At 44.3% G+C, this 21911-nt stretch overlaps 1 protein-coding gene across 1 annotated transcript; it reads left to right on the top strand.

The window, feature by feature from the left end:
• The first annotated feature begins 7921 nt into the window (after window positions 1-7921).
• Window positions 7922-9421, top strand: LOC123988947. Its single transcript, XM_046289706.1, has one exon. The coding sequence runs from the start codon at window positions 7922-7924 to the stop codon at window positions 9419-9421; it is 1500 nt and encodes a 499-aa protein (XP_046145662.1).
• Window positions 9422-21911: the final 12490 nt, after the last annotated feature.

The following is a 21911-nucleotide window of genomic DNA, read 5'->3' as shown; positions in this document are numbered from 1 at the left end:
AGCGAAAAGTGCGTTTACAGCGTGAAATGGGTCAAATCGGCCTGTAATTGTTGAACCGTCGGTGATATCGTCCAAATCTCGACGGGAATGTGCTAGTTGGGTCCGAATTAGTGCAAAACGACACAAGCCGGAGCGAAAAGTGCGTTTACAGCGTGAAATGGGTCAAATCGGCCTGTAATTGTTGAACCGTCGGTGATATCGTCCAAATCTCGACGGGAATGTGCTAGTTGGGTCCGAATTAGTGCAAAACGGCACAAGCCGGAGCAAAAAGTGCGTTTACAGCGTGAAATGGGTCAAATCGGCCTGTAATTGTTGAACCGTCGGTGATATCGTCCAAATCTCGACGGGAATGTGCTAGTTGGGTCCGAATTAGTGCAAAACGACACAAGCCGGAGCGAAAAGTGCGTTTACAGCGTGAAATGGGTCAAATCGGCCTGTAATTGTTGAACCGTCGGTGATATCGTCCAAATCTCGACGGGAATGTGCTAGTTGGGTCCGAATTAGTGCAAAACGACACAAGCCGGAGCGAAAAGTGCGTTTACAGCGTGAAATGGGTCAAATCGGCCTGTAATTGTTGAACCGTCGGTGATATCGTCCAAATCTCGACGGGAATGTGCTAGTTGGGTCCGAATTAGTGCAAAACGACACAAGCCGGAGCAAAAAGTGCGTTTACAGCGTGAAATGGGTCAAATCGGCCTGTAATTGTTGAACCGTCGGTGATATCGTCCAAATCTCGACGGGAATGTGCTAGTTGGGTCCGAATTAGTGCAAAACGACACAAGCCGGAGCAAAATCGTGCAAGGGGTGCGTTTACAGCGTGAAATGGGTCAAATCGGCCTGTAATTGTTGAACCGTCGGTGATATCGTCCAAATCTCGACGGGAATGTGCTAGTTGGGTCCGAATTAGTGCAAAACGACACAAGCCGGAGCGAAAAGTGCGTTTACAGCGTGAAATGGGTCAAATCGGCCTGTAATTGTTGAACCGTCGGTGATATCGTCCAAATCTCGACGGGAATGTGCTAGTTGGGTCCGAATTAGTGCAAAACGACACAAGCCGGAGCAAAAAGTGCGTTTACAGCGTGAAATGGGTCAAATCGGCCTGTAATTGTTGAACCGTCGGTGATATCGTCCAAATCTCGACGGGAATGTGCTAGTTGGGTCCGAATTAGTGCAAAACGACACAAGCCGGAGCGAAAAGTGCGTTTACAGCGTGAAATGGGTCAAATCGGCCTGTAATTGTTGAACCGTCGGTGATATCGTCCAAATCTCGACGGGAATGTGCTAGTTGGGTCCGAATTAGTGCAAAACGACACAAGCCGGAGCAAAATCGTGCAAGGGAGTGCGTTACAGCGTGAAATGGGTCAAATCGGCCTGTAATTGTTGAACCGTCGGTGATATCGTCCAAATCTCGACGGGAATGTGCTAGTTGGGTCCGAATTAGTGCAAAACGACACAAGCCGGAGCGAAAAGTGCGTTTACAGCGTGAAATGGGTCAAATCGGCCTGTAATTGTTGAACCGTCGGTGATATCGTCCAAATCTCGACGGGAATGTGCTAGTTGGGTCCGAATTAGTGCAAAACGACACAAGCCGGAGCAAAAAGTGCGTTTACAGCGTGAAATGGTCAAATCGGCCTGTAATTGTTGAACCGTCGGTGATATCGTCCAAATCTCGACGGGAATGTGCTAGTTGGGTCCGAATTAGTGCAAAACGGAACAAGCCGGAGCGAAAAAGTGCGTTTACAGCGTGAAATGGGTCAAATCGGCCTGTAATTGTTGAACCGTCGGTGATATCGTCCAAATCTCGACGGGAATGTGCTAGTTGGGTCCGAATTAGTGCAAAACGACACAAGCCGGAGCAAAATCGTGCAAGGGAGTGCGTTTACAGCGTGAAATGGGTCAAATCGGCCTGTAATTGTTGAACCGTCGGTGATATCGTCCAAATCTCGACGGGAATGTGCTAGTTGGGTCCGAATTAGTGCAAAACGACACAAGCCGGAGCGAAAAGTGCGTTTACAGCGTGAAATGGGTCAAATCGGCCTGTAATTGTTGAACCGTCGGTGATATCGTCCAAATCTCGACGGGAATGTGCTAGTTGGGTCCGAATTAGTGCAAAACGACACAAGCCGGAGCGAAAAGTGCGTTTACAGCGTGAAATGGGTCAAATCGGCCTGTAATTGTTGAACCGTCGGTGATATCGTCCAAATCTCGACGGGAATGTGCTAGTTGGGTCCGAATTAGTGCAAAACGACACAAGCCGGAGCGAAAGGTGCGTTTACAGCGTGAAATGGGTCAAATCGGCCTGTAATTGTTGAACCGTCGGTGATATCGTCCAAATCTCGACGGGAATGTGCTAGTTGGGTCCGAATTAGTGCAAAACGACACAAGCCGGAGCAAAAAGTGCGTTTACAGCGTGAAATGGGTCAAATCGGCCTGTAATTGTTGAACCGTCGGTGATATCGTCCAAATCTCGACGGGAATGTGCTAGTTGGGTCCGAATTAGTGCAAAACGACACAAGCCGGAGCGAAAAGTGCGTTTACAGCGTGAAATGGGTCAAATCGGCCTGTAATTGTTGAACCGTCGGTGATATCGTCCAAATCTCGACGGGAATGTGCTAGTTGGGTCCGAATTAGTGCAAAACGGCACAAGCCGGAGCGAAAAGTGCGTTTACAGCGTGAAATGTGTCAAATCGGCCTGTAATTGTTGAACCGTCGGTGATATCGTCCAAATCTCGACGGGAATGTGCTAGTTGGGTCCGAATTAGTGCAAAACGACACAAGCCGGAGCGAAAAGTGCGTTTACAGCGTGAAATGGGTCAAATCGGCCTGTAATTGTTGAACCGTCGGTGATATCGTCCAAATCTCGACGGGAATGTGCTAGTTGGGTCCGAATTAGTGCAAAACGACACAAGCCGGAGCGAAAAGTGCGTTTACAGCGTGAAATGGGTCAAATCGGCCTGTAATTGTTGAACCGTCGGTGATATCGTCCAAATCTCGACGGGAATGTGCTAGTTGGGTCCGAATTAGTGCAAAACGACACAAGCCGGAGCGAAAAGTGCGTTTACAGCGTGAAATGGGTCAAATCGGCCTGTAATTGTTGAACCGTCGGTGATATCGTCCAAATCTCGACGGGAATGTGCTAGTTGGGTCCGAATTAGTGCAAAACGGCACAAGCCGGAGCGAAAAGTGCGTTTACAGCGTGAAATGGGTCAAATCGGCCTGTAATTGTTGAACCGTCGGTGATATCGTCCAAATCTCGACGGGAATGTGCTAGTTGGGTCCGAATTAGTGCAAAACGACACAAGCCGGATCAAAATCGAGCAAGGGAGTGCGTTTACAGCGTGAAATGTGTCAAATCGGCCTGTAATTGTTGAACCGTCGGTGATATCGTCCAAATCTCGACGGGAATGTGCTAGTTGGGTCCGAATTAGTGCAAAACGACACAAGCCGGAGCGAAAAGTGCGTTTACAGCGTGAAATGGGTCAAATCGGCCTGTAATTGTTGAACCGTCGGTGATATCGTCCAAATCTCGACGGGAATGTGCTAGTTGGGTCCGAATTAGTGCAAAACGACACAAGCCGGAGCGAAAAGTGCGTTTACAGCGTGAAATGGGTCAAATCGGCCTGTAATTGTTGAACCGTCGGTGATATCGTCCAAATCTCGACGGGAATGTGCTAGTTGGGTCCGAATTAGTGCAAAACGACACAAGCCGGAGCAAAATCGTGCAAGGTAGTGCGTTTACAGCGTGAAATGGGTCAAATCGGCCTGTAATTGTTGAACCGTCGGTGATATCGTCCAAATCTCGACGGGAATGTGCTAGTTGGGTCCGAATTAGTGCAAAACGGCACAAGCCGGAGCAAAAGTGCGTTTACAGCGTGAAATGGGTCAAATCGGCCTGTAATTGTTGAACCGTCGGTGATATCGTCCAAATCTCGACGGGAATGTGCTAGTTGGGTCCGAATTAGTGCAAAACGACACAAGCCGGAAGCGAAAGAGTGCGTTTACAGCGTGAAATGGGTCAAATCGGCCTGTAATTGTTGAACCGTCGGTGATATCGTCCAAATCTCGACGGGAATGTGCTAGTTGGGTCCGAATTAGTGCAAAACGACACAAGCCGGAGCGAAAAGTGCGTTTACAGCGTGAAATGGGTCAAATCGGCCTGTAATTGTTGAACCGTCGGTGATATCGTCCAAATCTCGACGGGAATGTGCTAGTTGGGTCCGAATTAGTGCAAAACGACACAAGCCGGAGCAAAATCGGGGCAGGGAGTGCGTTTACAGCGTGAAATGGGTCAAATCGGCCTGTAATTGTTGAACCGTCGGTGATATCGTCCAAATCTCGACGGGAATGTGCTAGTTGGGTCCGAATTAGTGCAAAACGACACAAGCCGGAGCGAAAAGTGCGTTTACAGCGTGAAATGGGTCAAATCGGCCTGTAATTGTTGAACCGTCGGTGATATCGTCCAAATCTCGACGGGAATGTGCTAGTTGGGTCCGAATTAGTGCAAAACGACACAAGCCGGAGCAAAATCGTGCAAGGGAGTGCGTTTACAGCGTGAAATGGGTCAAATCGGCCTGTAATTGTTGAACCGTCGGTGATATCGTCCAAATCTCGACGGGAATGTGCTAGTTGGGTCCGAATTAGTGCAAAACGACACAAGCCGGAGCAAAATCGAGCAAGGGAGTGCGTTTACAGCGTGAAATGTGTCAAATCGGCCTGTAATTGTTGAACCGTCGGTGATATCGTCCAAATCTCGACGGGAATGTGCTAGTTGGGTCCGAATTAGTGCAAAACGACACAAGCCGGAGCGAAAAGTGCGTTTACAGCGTGAAATGGGTCAAATCGGCCTGTAATTGTTGAACCGTCGGTGATATCGTCCAAATCTCGACGGGAATGTGCTAGTTGGGTCCGAATTAGTGCAAAACGGAACAAGCCGGAGCAAAATCGTGCAAGGGAGTGCGTTTACAGCGTGAAATGTGTCAAATCGGCCTGTAATTGTTGAACCGTCGGTGATATCGTCCAAATCTCGACGGGAATGTGCTAGTTGGGTCCGAGTTATTGCGAAAGGACACAAGCCGGAGCGAAAACTGCATTTACAGCGTGAAATGGGTCAAATCGGCCTGTAATTGTTGAACCGTCGGTGATATCGTCCAAATCTCGACGGGAATGTGCTAGTTGGGTCCGAATTAGTGCAAAACGACACAAGCCGGAGCGAAAAGTGCGTTTACAGCGTGAAATGGGTCAAATCGGCCTGTAATTGTTGAACCGTCGGTGATATCGTCCAAATCTCGACGGGAATGTGCTAGTTGGGTCCGAATTAGTGCAAAACGACACAAGCCGGAGCGAAAAGTGCGTTTACAGCGTGAAATGGGTCAAATCGGCCTGTAATTGTTGAACCGTCGGTGATATCGTCCAAATCTCGACGGGAATGTGCTAGTTGGGTCCGAATTAGTGCAAAACGACACAAGCCGGAGCAAAAGTGCGTTTACAGCGTGAAATGGGTCAAATCGGCCTGTAATTGTTGAACCGTCGGTGATATCGTCCAAATCTCGACGGGAATGTGCTAGTTGGGTCCGAATTAGTGCAAAACGGCACAAGCCGGAGCGAAAAGTGCGTTTACAGCGTGAAATGGGCAAATCGGCCTGTAATTGTTGAACCGTCGGTGATATCGTCCAAATCTCGACGGGAATGTGCTAGTTGGGTCCGAATTAGTGCAAAACGGCACAAGCCGGAGCAAAAAGTGCGTTTACAGCGTGAAATGGTACAAATCGGCCTGTAATTGTTGAACCGTCGGTGATATCGTCCAAATCTCGACGGGAATGTGCTAGTTGGGTCCGAATTAGTGCAAAACGACACATGCCGGAGCGAAAAGTGCGTTTACAGCGTGAAATGGGTCAAATCGGCCTGTAATTGTTGAACCGTCGGTGATATCGTCCAAATCTCGACGGGAATGTTCTAGTTGGGTCCGAATTAGTGCAAAACGACACAAGCCGGAGCGAAAAGTGCGTTTACAGCGTGAAGTGTGTCAAATCGGCCTGTAATTGTTGAACCGTCGGTGATATCGTCCAAATCTCGACGGGAATGTGCTAGTTGGGTCCGAATTAGTGCAAAACGGCAAAAGCCGGAGCAAAAAGTGCGTTTACAGCGTGAAATGGATCAAATCGGACTGTAATTGTTGAACCGTCGGTGATATCGTCCAAATCTCGACGGGAATGTGCTAGTTGGGTCCGAATTAGTGCAAAACGGCACAAGCCGGAGCAAAAAGTGTGTTTACAGCATGAAATGGATCAAATCGGGCTGTAATTGTTGAACCGTCGGTGATATCGTCCAAATCTCGACGGGGATGTGCTAGTTGGGTCCGAATTAGTGCAAAACGACACAAGCGGAAGCAAAATCGTGCAAGGGAGTGCGTTTACAGCGTGAAATGTGTCAAATCGGCCTGTAATTGTTGAACCGTCGGTGATATCGTCCAAATCTCGACGGGAATGTGCTAGTTGGGTCCGAATTAGTGCAAAGCGACACAAGCCGGAGCAAAAAGTGCGTTTACAGCGTGAAATGGGACAAATCGGCCTGTAATTGTTGAACCGTCGGTGATATCGTCCAAATCTCGACGGGAATGTGCTAGTTGGGTCCGAATTAGTGCAAAACGACACAAGCCGGAGCAAAAAGTGCGTTTACAGCGTGAAATGGGACAAATCGGCCTGTAATTGTTGAACCGTCGGTGATATCGTCCAAATCTCGACGCAAATGTGCTAGTTGGGTCCGAATTAGTGCAAAACGACACAAGCCGGAGCAGAATCGTGCAAGGGAGTGCGTTTACAGCGTGAAATGTGTCAAATCGGCCTCTAATTGTTGAACTGTCTGTGATATCGTCCAAATCTCGACGGGGATGTGCTAGTTGGGTCCGAATTAGTGCAAAACGACACAAGCCGGAGCAAAATCGTGCAAGGGAGTGTGTTTACAGCGTGAAATGTGTCAAATCGGCCTGTAATTGTTGAACCGTCGGTGATATCGTCCAAATCTCGACGGGAATGTGCTAGTTGGGTCCGAATTAGTGCAAAACGACATAAGCCGGAGCAAAAAGTGAGTTTACAGCGTGAAATGGGTCAAATCGGCCTGTAATTGTTGAACCGTCGGTGATATCGTCCAAATCTCGACGGGATGTGCTAGTTGGGTCCGAATTAGTGCAAAACGACACAAGCGGAAGCAAAATCATGCAAGGGAGTGCGTTTACAGCGTGAAATGTGTCAAATCGGCATGTAATTGTTGAACCGTCGGTGATATCGTCCAAATCTCGACGGGAATGTGCTAGTTGGGTCCGAATTAGTGCAAAACGACACATGCCGTAGCAAAAAGTGTGTTTACAGCGTGAAATGGGCCAATCGGCATGTAATTGTTGAACCGTCGGTGATATCGTCCAAATCTCGACGGCAATGTGCTAGTTGGGTCCGAATTAGTGCAAAACGACACAAGCCGGAGCAAGAAGTGTGATCGTGATCGTGATCGTGATCGTGATCGTCATTATCGTCATTATCGTCATTATCGTCATTATCGTCATTATCGTCATTATCGTCATTATCGTCATTATCGTCATTATCGTCATTATCGTCATTATCGTCATTATCGTCATTATCGTCATTATCGTCATTATCGTCATTATCGTCATTATCGTCATTATCGTCATTATCGTCATTATCGTCATTATCGTCATTATCGTCATTATCGTCATTATCGTCATTATCGTCATTATCGTCATTATCGTCATTATCGTCATTATCGTCATTATCGTCATTATCGTCATTATCATTACTATCATTATTATCATTATTATCATTCCGGGGGCGGTCGTCCACCGCAACCCGGCGCGTCCCCAGGTGGCGGATAGGGGAACGGCCAGCAGATATGCTGGTTAGCTGCGAAATAAATGCCTCACGTTGGACCAAATGGACTTGGGGAAGGGACCCCAAATAATAAACCAATCATGGCGTTTTGCACAGAGTCAAATTCAGTTACGGTGCAGGGGCTCGGAACCCCAGTCCCGGCGCCTGGTCAGGGTGGGCGAGCGGGCCCGCAGGCGTCGTTAACCGGCAACCGCAAAGCTGCAGCGGTGGACCACTTGGCCACTGCAGCCGCTCTGGCGACAAGTGACGTAGACACGACGAAAGTTCCACTCTCTCCCTCCATTGGCTCTATGGGAGAGGAGAGCCTATTGAAGGAGGTCCAGGAGGCGGAGTATAAGATGGAGCGCTGTTTGAAGGAGATGAAAGCCCTCATCGGTGTCATGCTTGCCGCCATAAAGAAGCAGCCAAATGTCAACAAAGACATTAAGTCTTCTCTTCCGAAGATGGAAGAGTTGCTTGACCTTCTCCATGAAGGCAGGCGCGCCAGTTTAGCCGGTCGTGAGAAACTGGTAAAGAAATTGGAAGTTCGGTTGAAGAAGCCGGCAGTCACTGCGAAGCATCACTCCTCGTCAGCGGCTGCTAGTACTCCCAAGAGGGCGGCAACCAGCCCACCGCTGCCTGTTACTGCGAACAAGCAAAAGAAGAAGAAGCCGGACCCTGCGGAACTCGGATGGACCACGGTCCAGCCCAGGAAGCGAAAGCAGGGGGGCGAGAAACAGGTGGGTACTCCCTCTTCCACTGCGAACGGGAAAGCTGCGGAGGTGGGGAAGAAGAAGAAAAGGAAACCGCAGACAAGGAGGAAAGCAGAGGCAATCCTCCTCAAACCAAGTGGAGGCAAAACTTTTGCAGAAGTGCTTGGCACCATCCGCAAAAGTGTGAAGCCGGAGGATTGCGGAGCGGAAGTGCGGTCCATTCGCCGCACCAGAGCGGGCGAGCTGCTGCTGGAGCTGCGCAACACGTCCCCCAACGCACGACTCGGATTCACCGATGCCTTAAAGAAGGCAGTCGGCGAGGACAGTGATGTCCGGGAATTGATCCCTAAAGACCGGATTGAGATTAGGGACATGGACGGTTGCACCAGCAAGGAGGAGGTGGAAACCGCATTGCGAAGTGTCCTCCCTGAATACGTCGGGGCCTTGGACATAGTGGTATTCCGGACCAACAATCAAGGCCAATGTATGGCGGTAGTCGCGATGGAACAACCAGCCGCTGTCAAAGTACTGCAGCTCTCACATATAAAAATTGGGTGGGTGAGCTGCAGAATAAGACGTCGCACCACAGTGTCCAGGTGTTATAAGTGCCTGGGCTATGGTCATGAGAGCCGGCAATGCAAGGGGCTAGACCGTAGTACCTTGTGCTTCAGATGTGGGACAGCGAACCACAGGAGTGCGGTGTGTAAAGCAATCCCTCGGTGCTTCTTATGCGCTGAGGCTCAAGAGAAACCGGAAGATTGCAAGCATGTGGCGGGATCCGGCACCTGTAAGGTGTTCCGAGAGGCCCTGCAGAAAGCTACCGGAAGATAATGATCCGCGTGATGCAAGGTAACCTGCACCGCAGTCGATTGGCCCATGACCTACTTCCCCAGCTCTGCTACGAAAAGGACGCTGATATCGTCCTTATCAGCGAGCAGTACCGGGACAGAGCGGGGGCAGGTTGGTACACGGACGATCTTGGGACCGCAGCCATCTGGATACCTGATCCGCGACGGCTACCAGTGGCGCTGCACGGCGCGAAAAGCGGCCACGTTTGGGTAAGCAGCGGTGATGTGACCTACGTTAGCTGCCATTTTACCCCAAACGAGGCGATCGGGGACTTTCAAGCGAAGCTGGATGCACTGGAGGATACGATCCAGAGCACGGACAGGAGGATCATAGTGGCCGGCGACTTCAACGCTAAAGCCCTGGAATGGGGCATGGATTATCCAGATTCGAGGGGGAACCGGGTGATGGAAATGGTTTCCAGACGCGGCTTGATAGTTTTAAACACCGGCAATGCTACCACCTTCAGGAGACCGGGCTACAGAGAGACCATCATTGACATCTCCTTGGCGACGGAAAATTTGGCGGGACAGGTAGTAGGCTGGCATGTGACAGAAGACTTCACGGGCAGCGACCACCAATTTATTGTCTACCACGTTCACAGAGGCATAACGGCCTGCTCACAACCGAGGCAAGACCGCCCCGCTAGATGGAATGTTGCCAAGATGGACCGAGATGCTCTCGCTGCAGCGCTAACCGACGGACTAGGAGCGTTAAACGAGATCCCCTTAGACCTGAGGCCCCAAGACCGAGCGGAGAAGATAGCCGAAGCCACTATGAGCCTCATACAGCAGGCCTGCGCTCAGGCTGTCCCGAGGAAGCGCCAGGAGACTAGTAGACGTCCTGCGTATTGGTGGACCCGTGAAATAGCGGAACAAAGGAGCAACTGTCTCAGACTCCGAAGGTTGGCGCAAAGAGCACGGAGGCGTGACGCAGATCTAGCCGAAAGGGCGGCTGAATATGCAGCGGCTAAGAAGGCTTTGCGTCGTGCCATCAGAGTAAGCCAGCGCTCGTGCTGGAACGCCCTGTGCGAGGATCTGAACAGCGATCCGTGGGGATTAGGCTACCGCATCGTCACCCGCAAACTTGGGGCTCACTCCGAACGGGGGCCGAGCAACTCAGCGACGGTAGACAACATCGTCGATACTCTTTTCCCCACACACCCGAAGAGACCGGACACCCAGCACGACCCGAGTCTCCTGGAGGCGCCAGCCTTCACAGAGGATGAGCTCATCTCCGCCGCAGCCGCACTACGGAATGGGAAAGCACCGGGGCCTGATGGGCTCCCTGCCGAGGTCATCAAGGCCGTCGCGAGCAGTCATCCGCAGCCCTTGCTGAGGATGTATAACTCGTGCCTGAACGCGGGCGTTTTTTTCTCTCGCTGGAAGGTGGCGAGGCTGGCACTCATTAGTAAGGGTAAAGGGCCACCGGACGCACCATCGTCCTACCGGCCCCTGTGTATGCTCGACACCGCAGGGAAGCTGATGGAGAAGCTGCTGAAACCACGTCTCTTGGCAGCCGTGGAAGAGGCCGGTGGCTTAGCCGATCGTCAGTTCGGCTTCCGACGAGGGAAATCCACCATCGGCGCCATCGCGAGAGTGGTTGAGGCGGCGAAGAGCACAGAGAGAGGTAATCATTTCTCACGTCCATTGTGCCTTTTAGTTACGCTTGACGTGAGAAATGCCTTCAATACTGTGAGATGGATAGACGCTTTAGCTTCACTGAAGAGAGACTTCAGGGTCCCAGACTACATTTACCGCATTCTGGAAAATTATCTGAAGGACCGTTTTCTTGTCTACGATACGCAGGACGGCCCGAGGACAAAGGAGCTGACGGCTGGGGCGGCGCAAGGCTCCATACTGGGTCCCGACATATGGAACATTTTTTATGACGGGATCCTACGCATGGAGATGCCCGAAGGATGCACCCTTGTCGGGTACGCGGACGACGTGGCGGCTATTATTATTGCCCGCACGGTCGAAGAGCTGCAGATGCGCCTCAACCAGGTAATGCGCCGGGTGCGCTCCTGGATGGAGGAGCATGGCCTGCAACTAGCAGCTACGAAGACGGAGCTGGTGCTGCTTACCAAGAAGCGTATCCCGACCCTTATTCCTATGCTGGTTGAGGACGCAACGGTAGTGACTAAGGCCTCGGTTAAATATCTAGGGGTCACCTTAGATTCGAAGCTCTCCTTCTGGGAGCACATAAGGAGAGGCGCTGACAAAGCCGCAATGATAACCTCGGCCATGGCGAGGTTAATGAGAAACATCGGTGGACCTCGCCCCAGCAAAAGGCGCCTCTTGCTACGCGCAGCGGAAGCCATCATGCTGTACGGAGCGGAAATTTGGGCAGACGCTCTTAAAATAGAAAAGTACCGACGGCGCATGGCAGCGGTGCAGCGAAGGGGCGCCCTACGTATCGCCTGCGCATACCGCACCGTGTCGGAAGCTGCCATCATGGTCATCGCAGGCGCGATGCCCATAGACCTTCAGGCGCACGAGCGGAAACGTATCTATGAAGATCAGCCTCTGCTCGGTAAGGACAATGCCAGGGCAACCGCAAAAACACAGGCGCTACATGCCTGGCAGTTAAGATGGCAGGACGATCAAAGAGGCAGATGGACCGCCCGGCTGATACCAAACTTGATGCCGTGGGTTACTCGCCAGCATGGCGAGACCAACTATTATTTAACGCAATTCCTAACAGGGCACGGCCTTTTCAGAGACTATCTTCACAAGATGGGGAAGGTAGCATCGCCGGGCTGCGCCCACTGTCGGGACAACACAGACAGCGTGCTCCACACCTTTTTCTCTTGCCAAGCATGGAGCACACACAGGCGAGATGTCGAAGCCACACTAGGCCACATCACCCCGGAGAATATAGTCTCGAAGATGCTCGAGAACGATGTCGCCTGGGCAAAGGTCGCCACATTCGTGGAATCCGTCTTGCGACGGAAAAAGCAGAAGGAGGACGCCTTAGGGACGTAAGAACGCCGAGCGTCAAGACGACGCTGAAGTGGACCCCACCCGGAAGTAATGTGATAAACGGTGCCCGGGTGGACTAACGGTGCCCGGGTGGACTAGGTCCTGGCAAAGGAGGTAGGGTTTTAGTGGGTATACTCGGGCTAAATCCGAGGGAGCCCCACACTACCCGGCCGGACCCGACTATGGTGGGTCAACCGGGTGTGCAATAATGCATTTCCCTCCCTCCATAAAAAAAAAAAAAAATGATTATTATCATTATTATCATTATTATCATTATTATCATTATTATCATTATTATCATTATTATCATTATTATCATTATTATCATTATTATCATTATTATCATTATTATCATTATTATCATTATTATCATTATTATCATTATTATCATTATTATCATTATTATCATTATTATCATTATTATCATTATTATCATTATTATCATTATTATCATTATTATCATTATTATCATTATTATCATTATTATCATTATTATCATTATTATTATTATTATTATTATTATTATTATTATTATTATTATTATTATTATTATTATTATTATTATAATTTGCTTTGTCTGTTTCTTTAGCGTACCGATGGCCGGTTCGTTACTTGCCCGAGGGTGGTGGATGTTGCCTATAGGCAGGCTGTACGGCGATTCCGCCGGGAGTTCAGGGAATATCTGGAGGCCCTATGGTCGTGGGATGAGGATAGAATCCTCAACATCTCCCCCTTGTTTGACCTGGAGTGAAGTTTCATAAAAAAAAAAGATTTCACTCGCATATGTTTGTTCTCTCTTTTATTTTTTTTTCCTTTGAATAAACTTTCGTTTTTTTTAATCTTATTTTTGGTCCGTGTATTTTTATTTCATAAGTCCTTCACTTCCTTTCCCTTTCCAATCGTATTTTTAATTAACCTTTATTGTAAGATTTTTATTGTATGTTACTACTTTGTGAATTTTGTTACTTTTCATTTTTTTTTTTTTTTTAAATAAATTTTTATTTTGTTTAAAGTTCACGTGTGTTTATTTATGCGTATTCCTTGCGTTCCCCTTTGCGTTGCGTTTATTTAGTTTCATGCTTCTAGCGTAAAAACCTGTATTCTTTCTTGTTTTATTGGTTGTGGTGGTTTAATTTCGGGTGGTTTGACTGTAGGTGCTCTGAGTGCAGGTGGTCGTTGTGGGATAGGCGGTGATATCCCCCATTTTAGGCTGTTTGGTTGCTCTATCTTTATTTCGTTCAATTCGATGTCTTCGTTTTTCGTTAGGCGTTTTCGTCTTGGGAGCCTTTTTATGTTTTTATTGTTCTTTAATGTCACCAATAAGTATGTAATTGAACTAAAGATGGCTGCCAATAGGTGTAGGGACCAGCCATATAATGTATGCAATGTGTATCCTCTTATAATTGTGTCAATTATTAGCTTGCAGATATGAATGATTATAAGGATCATTATTACTGCAGAGCTAATTGAACCGAATTTGATGAATTTTTCCATGAATTTATTCCACGTATTTTCTGCGATGTGGGATAGCGTATTTTCCGTAAAAAGATTGTTGATTAGTCCTCCTTGTACGCTTTCTTCTCCTAGCATGCCCCTCGCTATTGTATTCAGCAAGGCTGATTTTTCTAAGGGGAACATGATGTGTTGTTGGAGTTCTTGGAGGTCTTCTTGTGAATAAATTCCGCTTGATGCTAGTGAATTTATTTCTTTGTATTCCCAGGAAATATTTGTGTTAGGTTTTAGAATTCCTGGATTTTGCGCTTGTCTTGGTGTTGGTGTTAGTGCTATCCAATTGTTGTTTATTTTGTAATATTGTGGAATGATTGTGTTACATTCTATCTGAGTTCCTGACTTCATTAATATGTGTGTTTTCGGTGTCAGGAATCGTGTTTGGTTTCCTGAGGTTACTGGTAATTGCGTATAGCATTTATCTGTGTGGAGTAATTGCACTTCCTTTGGCGTGCATTTTATGATGTGTACCACCTCTCCTGCAATCCTAGCAATATATCCCGGTTTTTCCATTAAATTGTACGCAAATTCGTCTGGTGAAATAGAGGCTATGGATAGAGAATTGTAGATTGTTTTTCTTTCTAGTTTGCATTTTTCACTTAAAATATCTAAATATAAATTTTGTATTTGAGCCCTGAAGTGTTTTTCTACATATACGAATTTTGAATTAGTGTAAGTGAGAATGTCTAAATTTAGTATTTCTTTTGATGGCTGCACGTCGTTATCGAATAGTATGTTATTTTGTGATCTTTCGTATATAATTAATTTTGGGTGTACGGTTTTTGTTAATATTCTGTTGCAGGTTTCGATGTTTCCTTTCGCTGCTAGCGCGAATGAGATGTCGGTTGTTTCTATTGTGTATAATGTTTCGCGATTTTTAGCTGTTAGTTTTGTTACCGGACCTCGGTATAATACGTCGAATTTAGTTTTAAGACAATCCTCTCTCGGTAGCGCTGACCAGAAGGTATGTCCGCCTTCCATGTCAATACAGTGTTCATCCGAAAATTTACAAATTGTTCCTGATGCTAAACGTGATTTATCATTATTAAGGCTAACTTGCGCGGTGTATTCTATTAATGTAATTTTTATAAGACCTTGTACATATACTTTATTCCATGTTCCGTAGTTATCGGAATAGGACGCTCCTGTACACGAGCTCTCTATTGCATTTCCTGCTAGACTTATTCCTACAGATTTCGTTGAATTTACTTTTAAATTCGCGATTGTGTGAAAATTATCGTATCTAAATATTCCGGTGTTGTGTATGGATTTACAGTTTTCATGGCTTATGTCTAGAAGGTATTCTTGTATCGCGTTTTCTACTGGTACTAAGTGGCTGAACATTCCGCATCGGAAGATTGTGCGTTGGATCTCTATTTTGCATTGTATGATTGGAGCCGTTCTGAATTCCGCTAATTGTAGGAGTCGTATTGTTGTGTTGGTTATGCTAACGTCTGCATGGTGGAAGTCGCATTCTCCGGTGTCCAGTAAAGAGTATGTCGATACGATCGGGTTCGTTGCGCCGCAATCAAACCCGATTATTGCCTGGCTAATTTTGAATGTGCTGATATAAATTAATAGAATTAACTTCATTGTCGGCTCTTTTCCTAGAAAGAAGGCTTATGTTATTTCCTGTGCTGCTGAATGCTTAATTTGTTCGCGTGAACTGTTTTTGGCTTTCCTTTGTAATTGATTGTTATATTATTGTTATCACCTATTTTTAGTATTTCGTATGGCCCTAAATACCAATCTTTTTCTAATTTTCCCGGTTTAGGTTCTTTGAGTAACCATACTTTGTCTCCGATTTTAAATTCTACCGGTTTAATGAATCTATCGTAGTATTCTTTTGATTTCATTTTTGAGTCTATTAGGTTTTCGCGTGCCATAGTAGCTATGTCTCTCATGTTTTTTATTAGGTTTTCCAGATAATCGTTATGTGTAGGTAACTGTTCTGATTTCTTTAGAGGTTCGGTCGAAGGTAGCCTAGCTGGGTAAGCGAAAACCAGTTCATGCGGTGTGAAATTGTGACCGGAATGAATGCTTGTGTTATAGTTGAATTGTGCTAGCTCTAGAAGTTCATCCCATTCACATTTTTTTGTTGAAAAATTTTTTAAATATTCGCAAAGTGGATGATGTGCTCTTTCTAATGATCCGTTTGATTGAGGTGAAAAAGATGTTGTTTCGATTTTTGAGAATTTAAATCTTTTTGCAACTTGTTTCATAATTTTACTAGTGAAATTTGTTCCTCTATCAGTAAGTACTATTTTAGGTGAGCCAAAAGTGCATATAAATTTTTTTACAAAAGCATCTGCGACTGATTCTGCTGTTTGATCTTTTAAAGGTACTGCTACTATAAATTTTGATAATTGGTCTTGTATGGTTAAAATGTATTTATTATTATTTTTTGTGACGTTGAGTGGACCGACAATGTCCATTGCGATTTTATCGAAAGTTTTCATTGGTGTGTCTGTTATTACCATTGGTTGTCTAGTTTTAATTCTTTTTAATTTGTTTCTTTGACATTCCTCGCATTTTTTTATTTTATTTTGAATATCTTGTTTTAGATTTTCCCAAAAGAATTTGTCTTTTATTCTATTATATGTTCTATTTACACCTGAATGACCTCCTAGTTTTGTAGAGTGGAATTGGTCAAATATTTTATTTCTGTTCTCGGGTTTTACATATTCTATATTATTTAGGCAAACTATTATTTTAATGTCGGTTTTATCGAAAGTGTTTTTTATTATTTCTTCTATTTCGTTCCAGTTTATATTTAGTATTTTAATATCTTTCGAAATGCTGAAAATTTTTATGTTTTTTCGTATAAGTAAATCTTTTAATATATTGAATAGTTTTATCAAGTTCTGTTTTATTATTTCTGATGATGATGCTATGTTTAGACATAAAACAAAGAGGTTTTTATTATTTATTTCTATTATTTCGACTTCATTTTCCGATAGGTTGGGGTTTATTTTTATATTTTTAGTTTTCATTAACTCATTGGTGGTTTTATCCAAGGGTATGCCCTGTTTAGTAATTATGTGCACGATGTTATCATTTCTAAATTGGATTGAGTTTTTCGTGTAAATTAAATTTTTTTGTTCCTGTTCTTCTATATTGTCTTTTTTTGTTTTATCCGTTCTTTCATTGCTACTACTGTTTGCGGTTGTTTCTTGACCTGACTGTTCTTGAACTTCCTTTCTTGGTCTACCCCTTTTCCTTTTGGCCTTTATATGATCGTCTTCTACTTTATCTTGACTTGGAATTTTCGCGGTTGCCGAGTTTTTGCTGATATCTTTCTTTCCTTGCGCTCTTGTTGTAACGGACACGTGTACGTTGTCCACTGGATTTCTCGATAATGCATCGGCATTCACGTTTTGCTTACCTGGTTTATAAACTATATCATATTCGTAGTCCGATAATTTTAATCTCCATTTTTGTACTCTAGTATTATTGTCGGCTGTTTTTAGCCAAAGTAGTGGTTTATGATCTGTAACTATTGTAAATTTATTTCCATAAATATAGTTTCGAAATGTTTTTATTGCGAACATTATTGCTAGAGCTTCTTTTTCGTAGGTGTCATATTTGATTTCTGCTTCCTGTAATACTCGTGATGCGTATGCGATTGGTCTGTCTTTCCCAATTTCTCCTTGCGATAGTACTGCACCTAGGGCGTATTTAGATGCGTCTGTCGTGATAACGTATGGTTCATCGAATTTGGGGTACTGTAGTATAGGTGCGTTGCATAATATTTCCTTGAGTTTTATGAAAGCGTTTTGCTGTTCCGTGTTCCAGGAAAATTTTGTGTCTTTTTGCAATAAACTTGTTAAAGGTTTTGCAATTTTTGCGAAATTATTTACGAATCGTCTGTAGTAGCCTGCGAGTCCTAAGAATTCTCTTATGTTCTTGACGTTCTTAGGAGTTGTAAATTTTTGTACAGCTTCTGTTTTTGCTGGGTCGGGTTTTATACCTTTCCCACTTAGTATGTGTCCTAGAAAGCATACTTCCGATTTAAGGAATTCGCATTTTTCGGGCTCAAGTTTTAATTTTACGTCTCTTAATTTTTGTGCGACTGTGTTAAATCTCGTGTTGAGTTCCTCTAAATTTCCTCCAAATATTATGATGTCATCGATGAAAACAAAGCAAATTTTTCCAATTGAATCGCCTAATGCTGTGTTTATTACCCTCTGAAAGGTTCGTGGCGAGTTTCTTAATCCGAAAGGTAAGACATTGAATTCAAATCGTCCCAATGGATGTATGCTGAAAGCTGTCTTATGTATGTCTCTTGGGTTCATCTTGATTTGATGGAAGCCTGATTTTAAATCTACTACGTGATATAGTTTTGCCTCTCCTAATTGGTCGAAGATTTCAGTTATATTTGGGAGTAGATATGGGTCTGGGATCGTTTTTTCGTTTAATTTTCTGTAGTCTATTACCAGTCTCCATCTTTTCTTTCCCTCGGCTGTTTCCTTCTTTTTGACTACCCAAGTTGGGGCGTTAAAAGCACTTTTTGAGTGTCTGACAAAACCGTTTGCGATTAATTTTTCCGTTTCTTGTACCGCAGTTTCTTTTAATTTATGTGGCAAGGGAAATTGTTTTACATATACGGGTTTCTCGTCCGTTAGGTTAATTTCATGTTGTTCCGTATTGTAGGACTCTATTTTATCTCCTTCTAACCAAAATATGTCATTATTTTCTTCGATCAATTCTCTCATTATGGCTTTCTTATCTTCGGATAGGTTCCCTAGCCGAATTTTTTCTAAAAGTTTATCCCGCCGATTTTCCGTTTCTTTGCTTTTCGTCACAGTACCATTTTCCTTGTTTTCTGTAAAACTGATTTTTCCTACTTCTAATATTTCGCTTTCGTCTATTTCTGGTAGGTTTCCTGTTTCCTGAAATCCTTCCAATATGTCTTCTACATCGTATGCTGCATAGTTATATTTGTTTTCTAAAAGGTCAGTTTCGTTTTTGAATTTGATGCTTGTATTTTCATCTACTTTTGTTAGAAATGTTGTATAGTCGTACGACTCTATTTCGCACTTTCCTTCGTGGCTGTCGAGTACTGTATTTATACTGTTTATTATCTGTCCTGCGTATTTTTTGTCCGTTTCTAAATGTTCTTCGAGATTTGCTGACGTCGTCTGTTCCGTATTTATTGTTACGTTACTTGGTTCGTTATTTAATTTGTCCACTATGTTTAATAAATGTAGTATATCGTTATTGAAGCTATCGTCTGAGTCTCCTGTCATATTATCCGGTTGCGGAAGGTCTTGGTTTGCATTGTCAATGTCGCTCGAGTTTTCGCTGATTCCTGTTTGTTGCAGTGTTTCCGAGTCAGTATGTACGGTTGTAAGTGTGTCATTAGCATGTGTCGTGCCCTGTAATATCTTGTTGATGAAGCATTTCTGCTCATCTGTTAATTCCGATTTAACTGTTTCGACTGTTTGTGAAGATAATCTGTGATTTGTATTTGCTTCTCCTGACCTTAATTCAAATTTTCCGTTATTTATTTCTACGTATCCTTCGTCTAGTCTTAATTTTTGTTCGAGGAGTACTTTTATGCCTAATATTCCGTCGTAAGGTATTGAAAAGTCTTCTGGTGCTACGTGAAAGTCAAAATATTGGTAATTTATGGGTATTTTTGTTGCTCCTAGAGTTTGTAATGGTTTATCTGTAATGCCTGAAAGTAGTATTTTCCTATCTTCTAGTATTGCGTTTGCTGGTATCTGGTCCTTTTTTATGATATTTAATTGTGCACCGCTATCGATGAGTAGGTTGCATTCCCCTCTTGTGTAAGGGTTTTCTATTGTGATGTATTGCAATAGATTTTCCAGTCTCAGTGAATACATTGCCATTCTTGTTGATATCTTTTTTTCGTTTATGTTTCGATTGTCGGGTAGTTTTGTTTCAGGAGGTTTTTCTTGTTCTGATTCATTCGGTTTTGTGTTGTCGTTAATTTTATATGTTTCGAGCGGCTCATCGTTACTTCTTCCTGTGCGCTCCCTCCAGGAAGAATCTATTCGTTTCCCGCTCTGTGCTGTTGATGATTCTGATTTCTGTAGCATTCCTCTGTTGTATGATTCGTACTTTTGCAAAGGTTGCAGAATTTTCCGGCGCTGTTCTCCAAGCTTTTAAGTTTCCTACATGCGTCTATTTGGTGTCCTGGTTCTTCGCAATAGGAACAGATATCTCTTTTTTGAGCTCGTAGTTCAATGGCTTTCAGTTTTCTACACTCCTTTATTGTATGATTTGGGGTTTTACAATAGTCACAAAATTTTCGCGGTTCGTTCATGTGTCTCGGGTTATCTCTATTGCTATTATTATTTCTGGGGTAGTTATTGCTGTTAAAATTTCCATTGCTATTATTATTTCTGAAGTGATTATTGCCGTTAAAATTTTCATTGTATTTATATTTTCTCTGGAAGTTATTATTATTATGGTTGAAATTGTGGTTGTCTCCATACGAGTTATTTGACCTACGTTGAGGGTTTCTCAATTCGTGGTAGTCTCCTGACGAGTGACCCAATTGGTTGCGATTTTGGTATTTAATTGGGTGTGTCCTTGTTTGGAAAACTCTTGCCCCTTCGCATTCTTCTGCGTCATGGCCTTCTTCGTTGCAGTTTGTGCACATGATTAATTGCAGACCATTGTCTTTCATTAACGGACAGTGTTTTGTAGTATGGCCCAATTTCCTGCAAAGTGGGCACATAGGTGTTGGGCAATTTTCAGCTGTATGGTACCTACTATTACAGATTTCGCAGAGTTCTGTAATCTTTGGGAATCTTGTGCAGGTGTTTGGGTCGTGACCACTTCCTTTGCACTTCCAGCATGTTTCATATTCAATTATAAATGGGCATTGGCTGACTGTATGGCCCATTACTTGGCAATATTGGCAATAATTTCCCTTTGATCTATTCATTTTACATGCGTCGATGGAATGTCCCTGGGTGTTACAATATTTGCAAATAAGCTGTATCTTGTTTCTGCTGAATTTGCAATCGTATGATACGTGGTCTCTGTTTTTACAGTATACACATGCCGCGTTATTACAAAATAATGCTTCGTGGTTTGGCTCTCTGCATATTTGACACGTGTATGTTACTGGGTTTGTGTCATATTTCTCGAGACTGCATAGTACACTAGCTGAGTCGCCTCTCAGTATGTTTTGTTTCTTTAACCTCGATTCGATGTCGATGGCCTCTTGTATAAGGACGTTTAAATCGTCTTTCTGCTTTAACTCTATTCTAATTTCCTGCTTTAACCCGTTTCTAAAGCTTTTTTCTGCGTCGTTTTTTATCGTCCTGTCAAAGTCCTGTATGATTTGTTGATTTATGCCTGTTTCCATTCTTTTTAATTCTTTAATTTGTATTACTAGTTCCTGTAATCTATTCCCGTAGCTGAGTACTGTTTCGTCTGGTTTTTGTGTCAATTCCGTTAATTTTCCATATAAACTGTGTATGTTTTCGGTAGATGGGAATAATAACCTTATTGCTTGAATAAAATCATTTACGTTATTTATCGGTGAATTTATTAGTGCCTTGTATACTTCTCCTTTTAATTTAATTTTTAGAATCGGGATTAGACCTGGTTCATCTACGGGTGTTATAATGTTTTTAGCATGCTTTAATTTTTCAATGTATTCTATGACCGAAATGTTTTTCCCATCGAATTCTGGTATTAAATTTGCTACGCATTTTAGAGGTAATCGAAGAGGTTGGATTTGATTTTGCTGGTTTGTCATTTTATTTCCCGGACTTCCACAGATGAGTGTTAAATTTCCTTCGCTACTTTCTCCGTCCAGATTTCCTATTAGGCTTGGCTGTTCTGTAATTCCTTCAATTTCGAGTAGGGATATGTCGTTTTTGTAACTGTTGTTTATTGTTTCGTTTAATGTTTCGGTAGTGTTTCTATTATCTTGGGGGCTTATTCGGATTAGTGGGGAAGTGAAAGTTCCTGTTTGTTTGTTTTTATTAGCTGAATTA

This window comes from Osmia bicornis, unplaced genomic scaffold, assembly GCF_907164935.1.
Source record: "Osmia bicornis bicornis unplaced genomic scaffold, iOsmBic2.1, whole genome shotgun sequence".
In the NCBI taxonomy this organism is placed as follows: Eukaryota; Metazoa; Arthropoda; class Insecta; order Hymenoptera; family Megachilidae; genus Osmia; species Osmia bicornis.
Note: the sequence above shows the minus strand (reverse complement) of the source record. Positions and strands in the feature narration are given on the sequence as shown.

Excerpts from the sequence above, each read along its gene's own strand:
- LOC123988947 (XM_046289706.1), top strand. The coding sequence starts at position 7,922 with ATGCCTCACGTTGGACCAAATGGACTTGGGGAAGGGACCCCAAATAAT.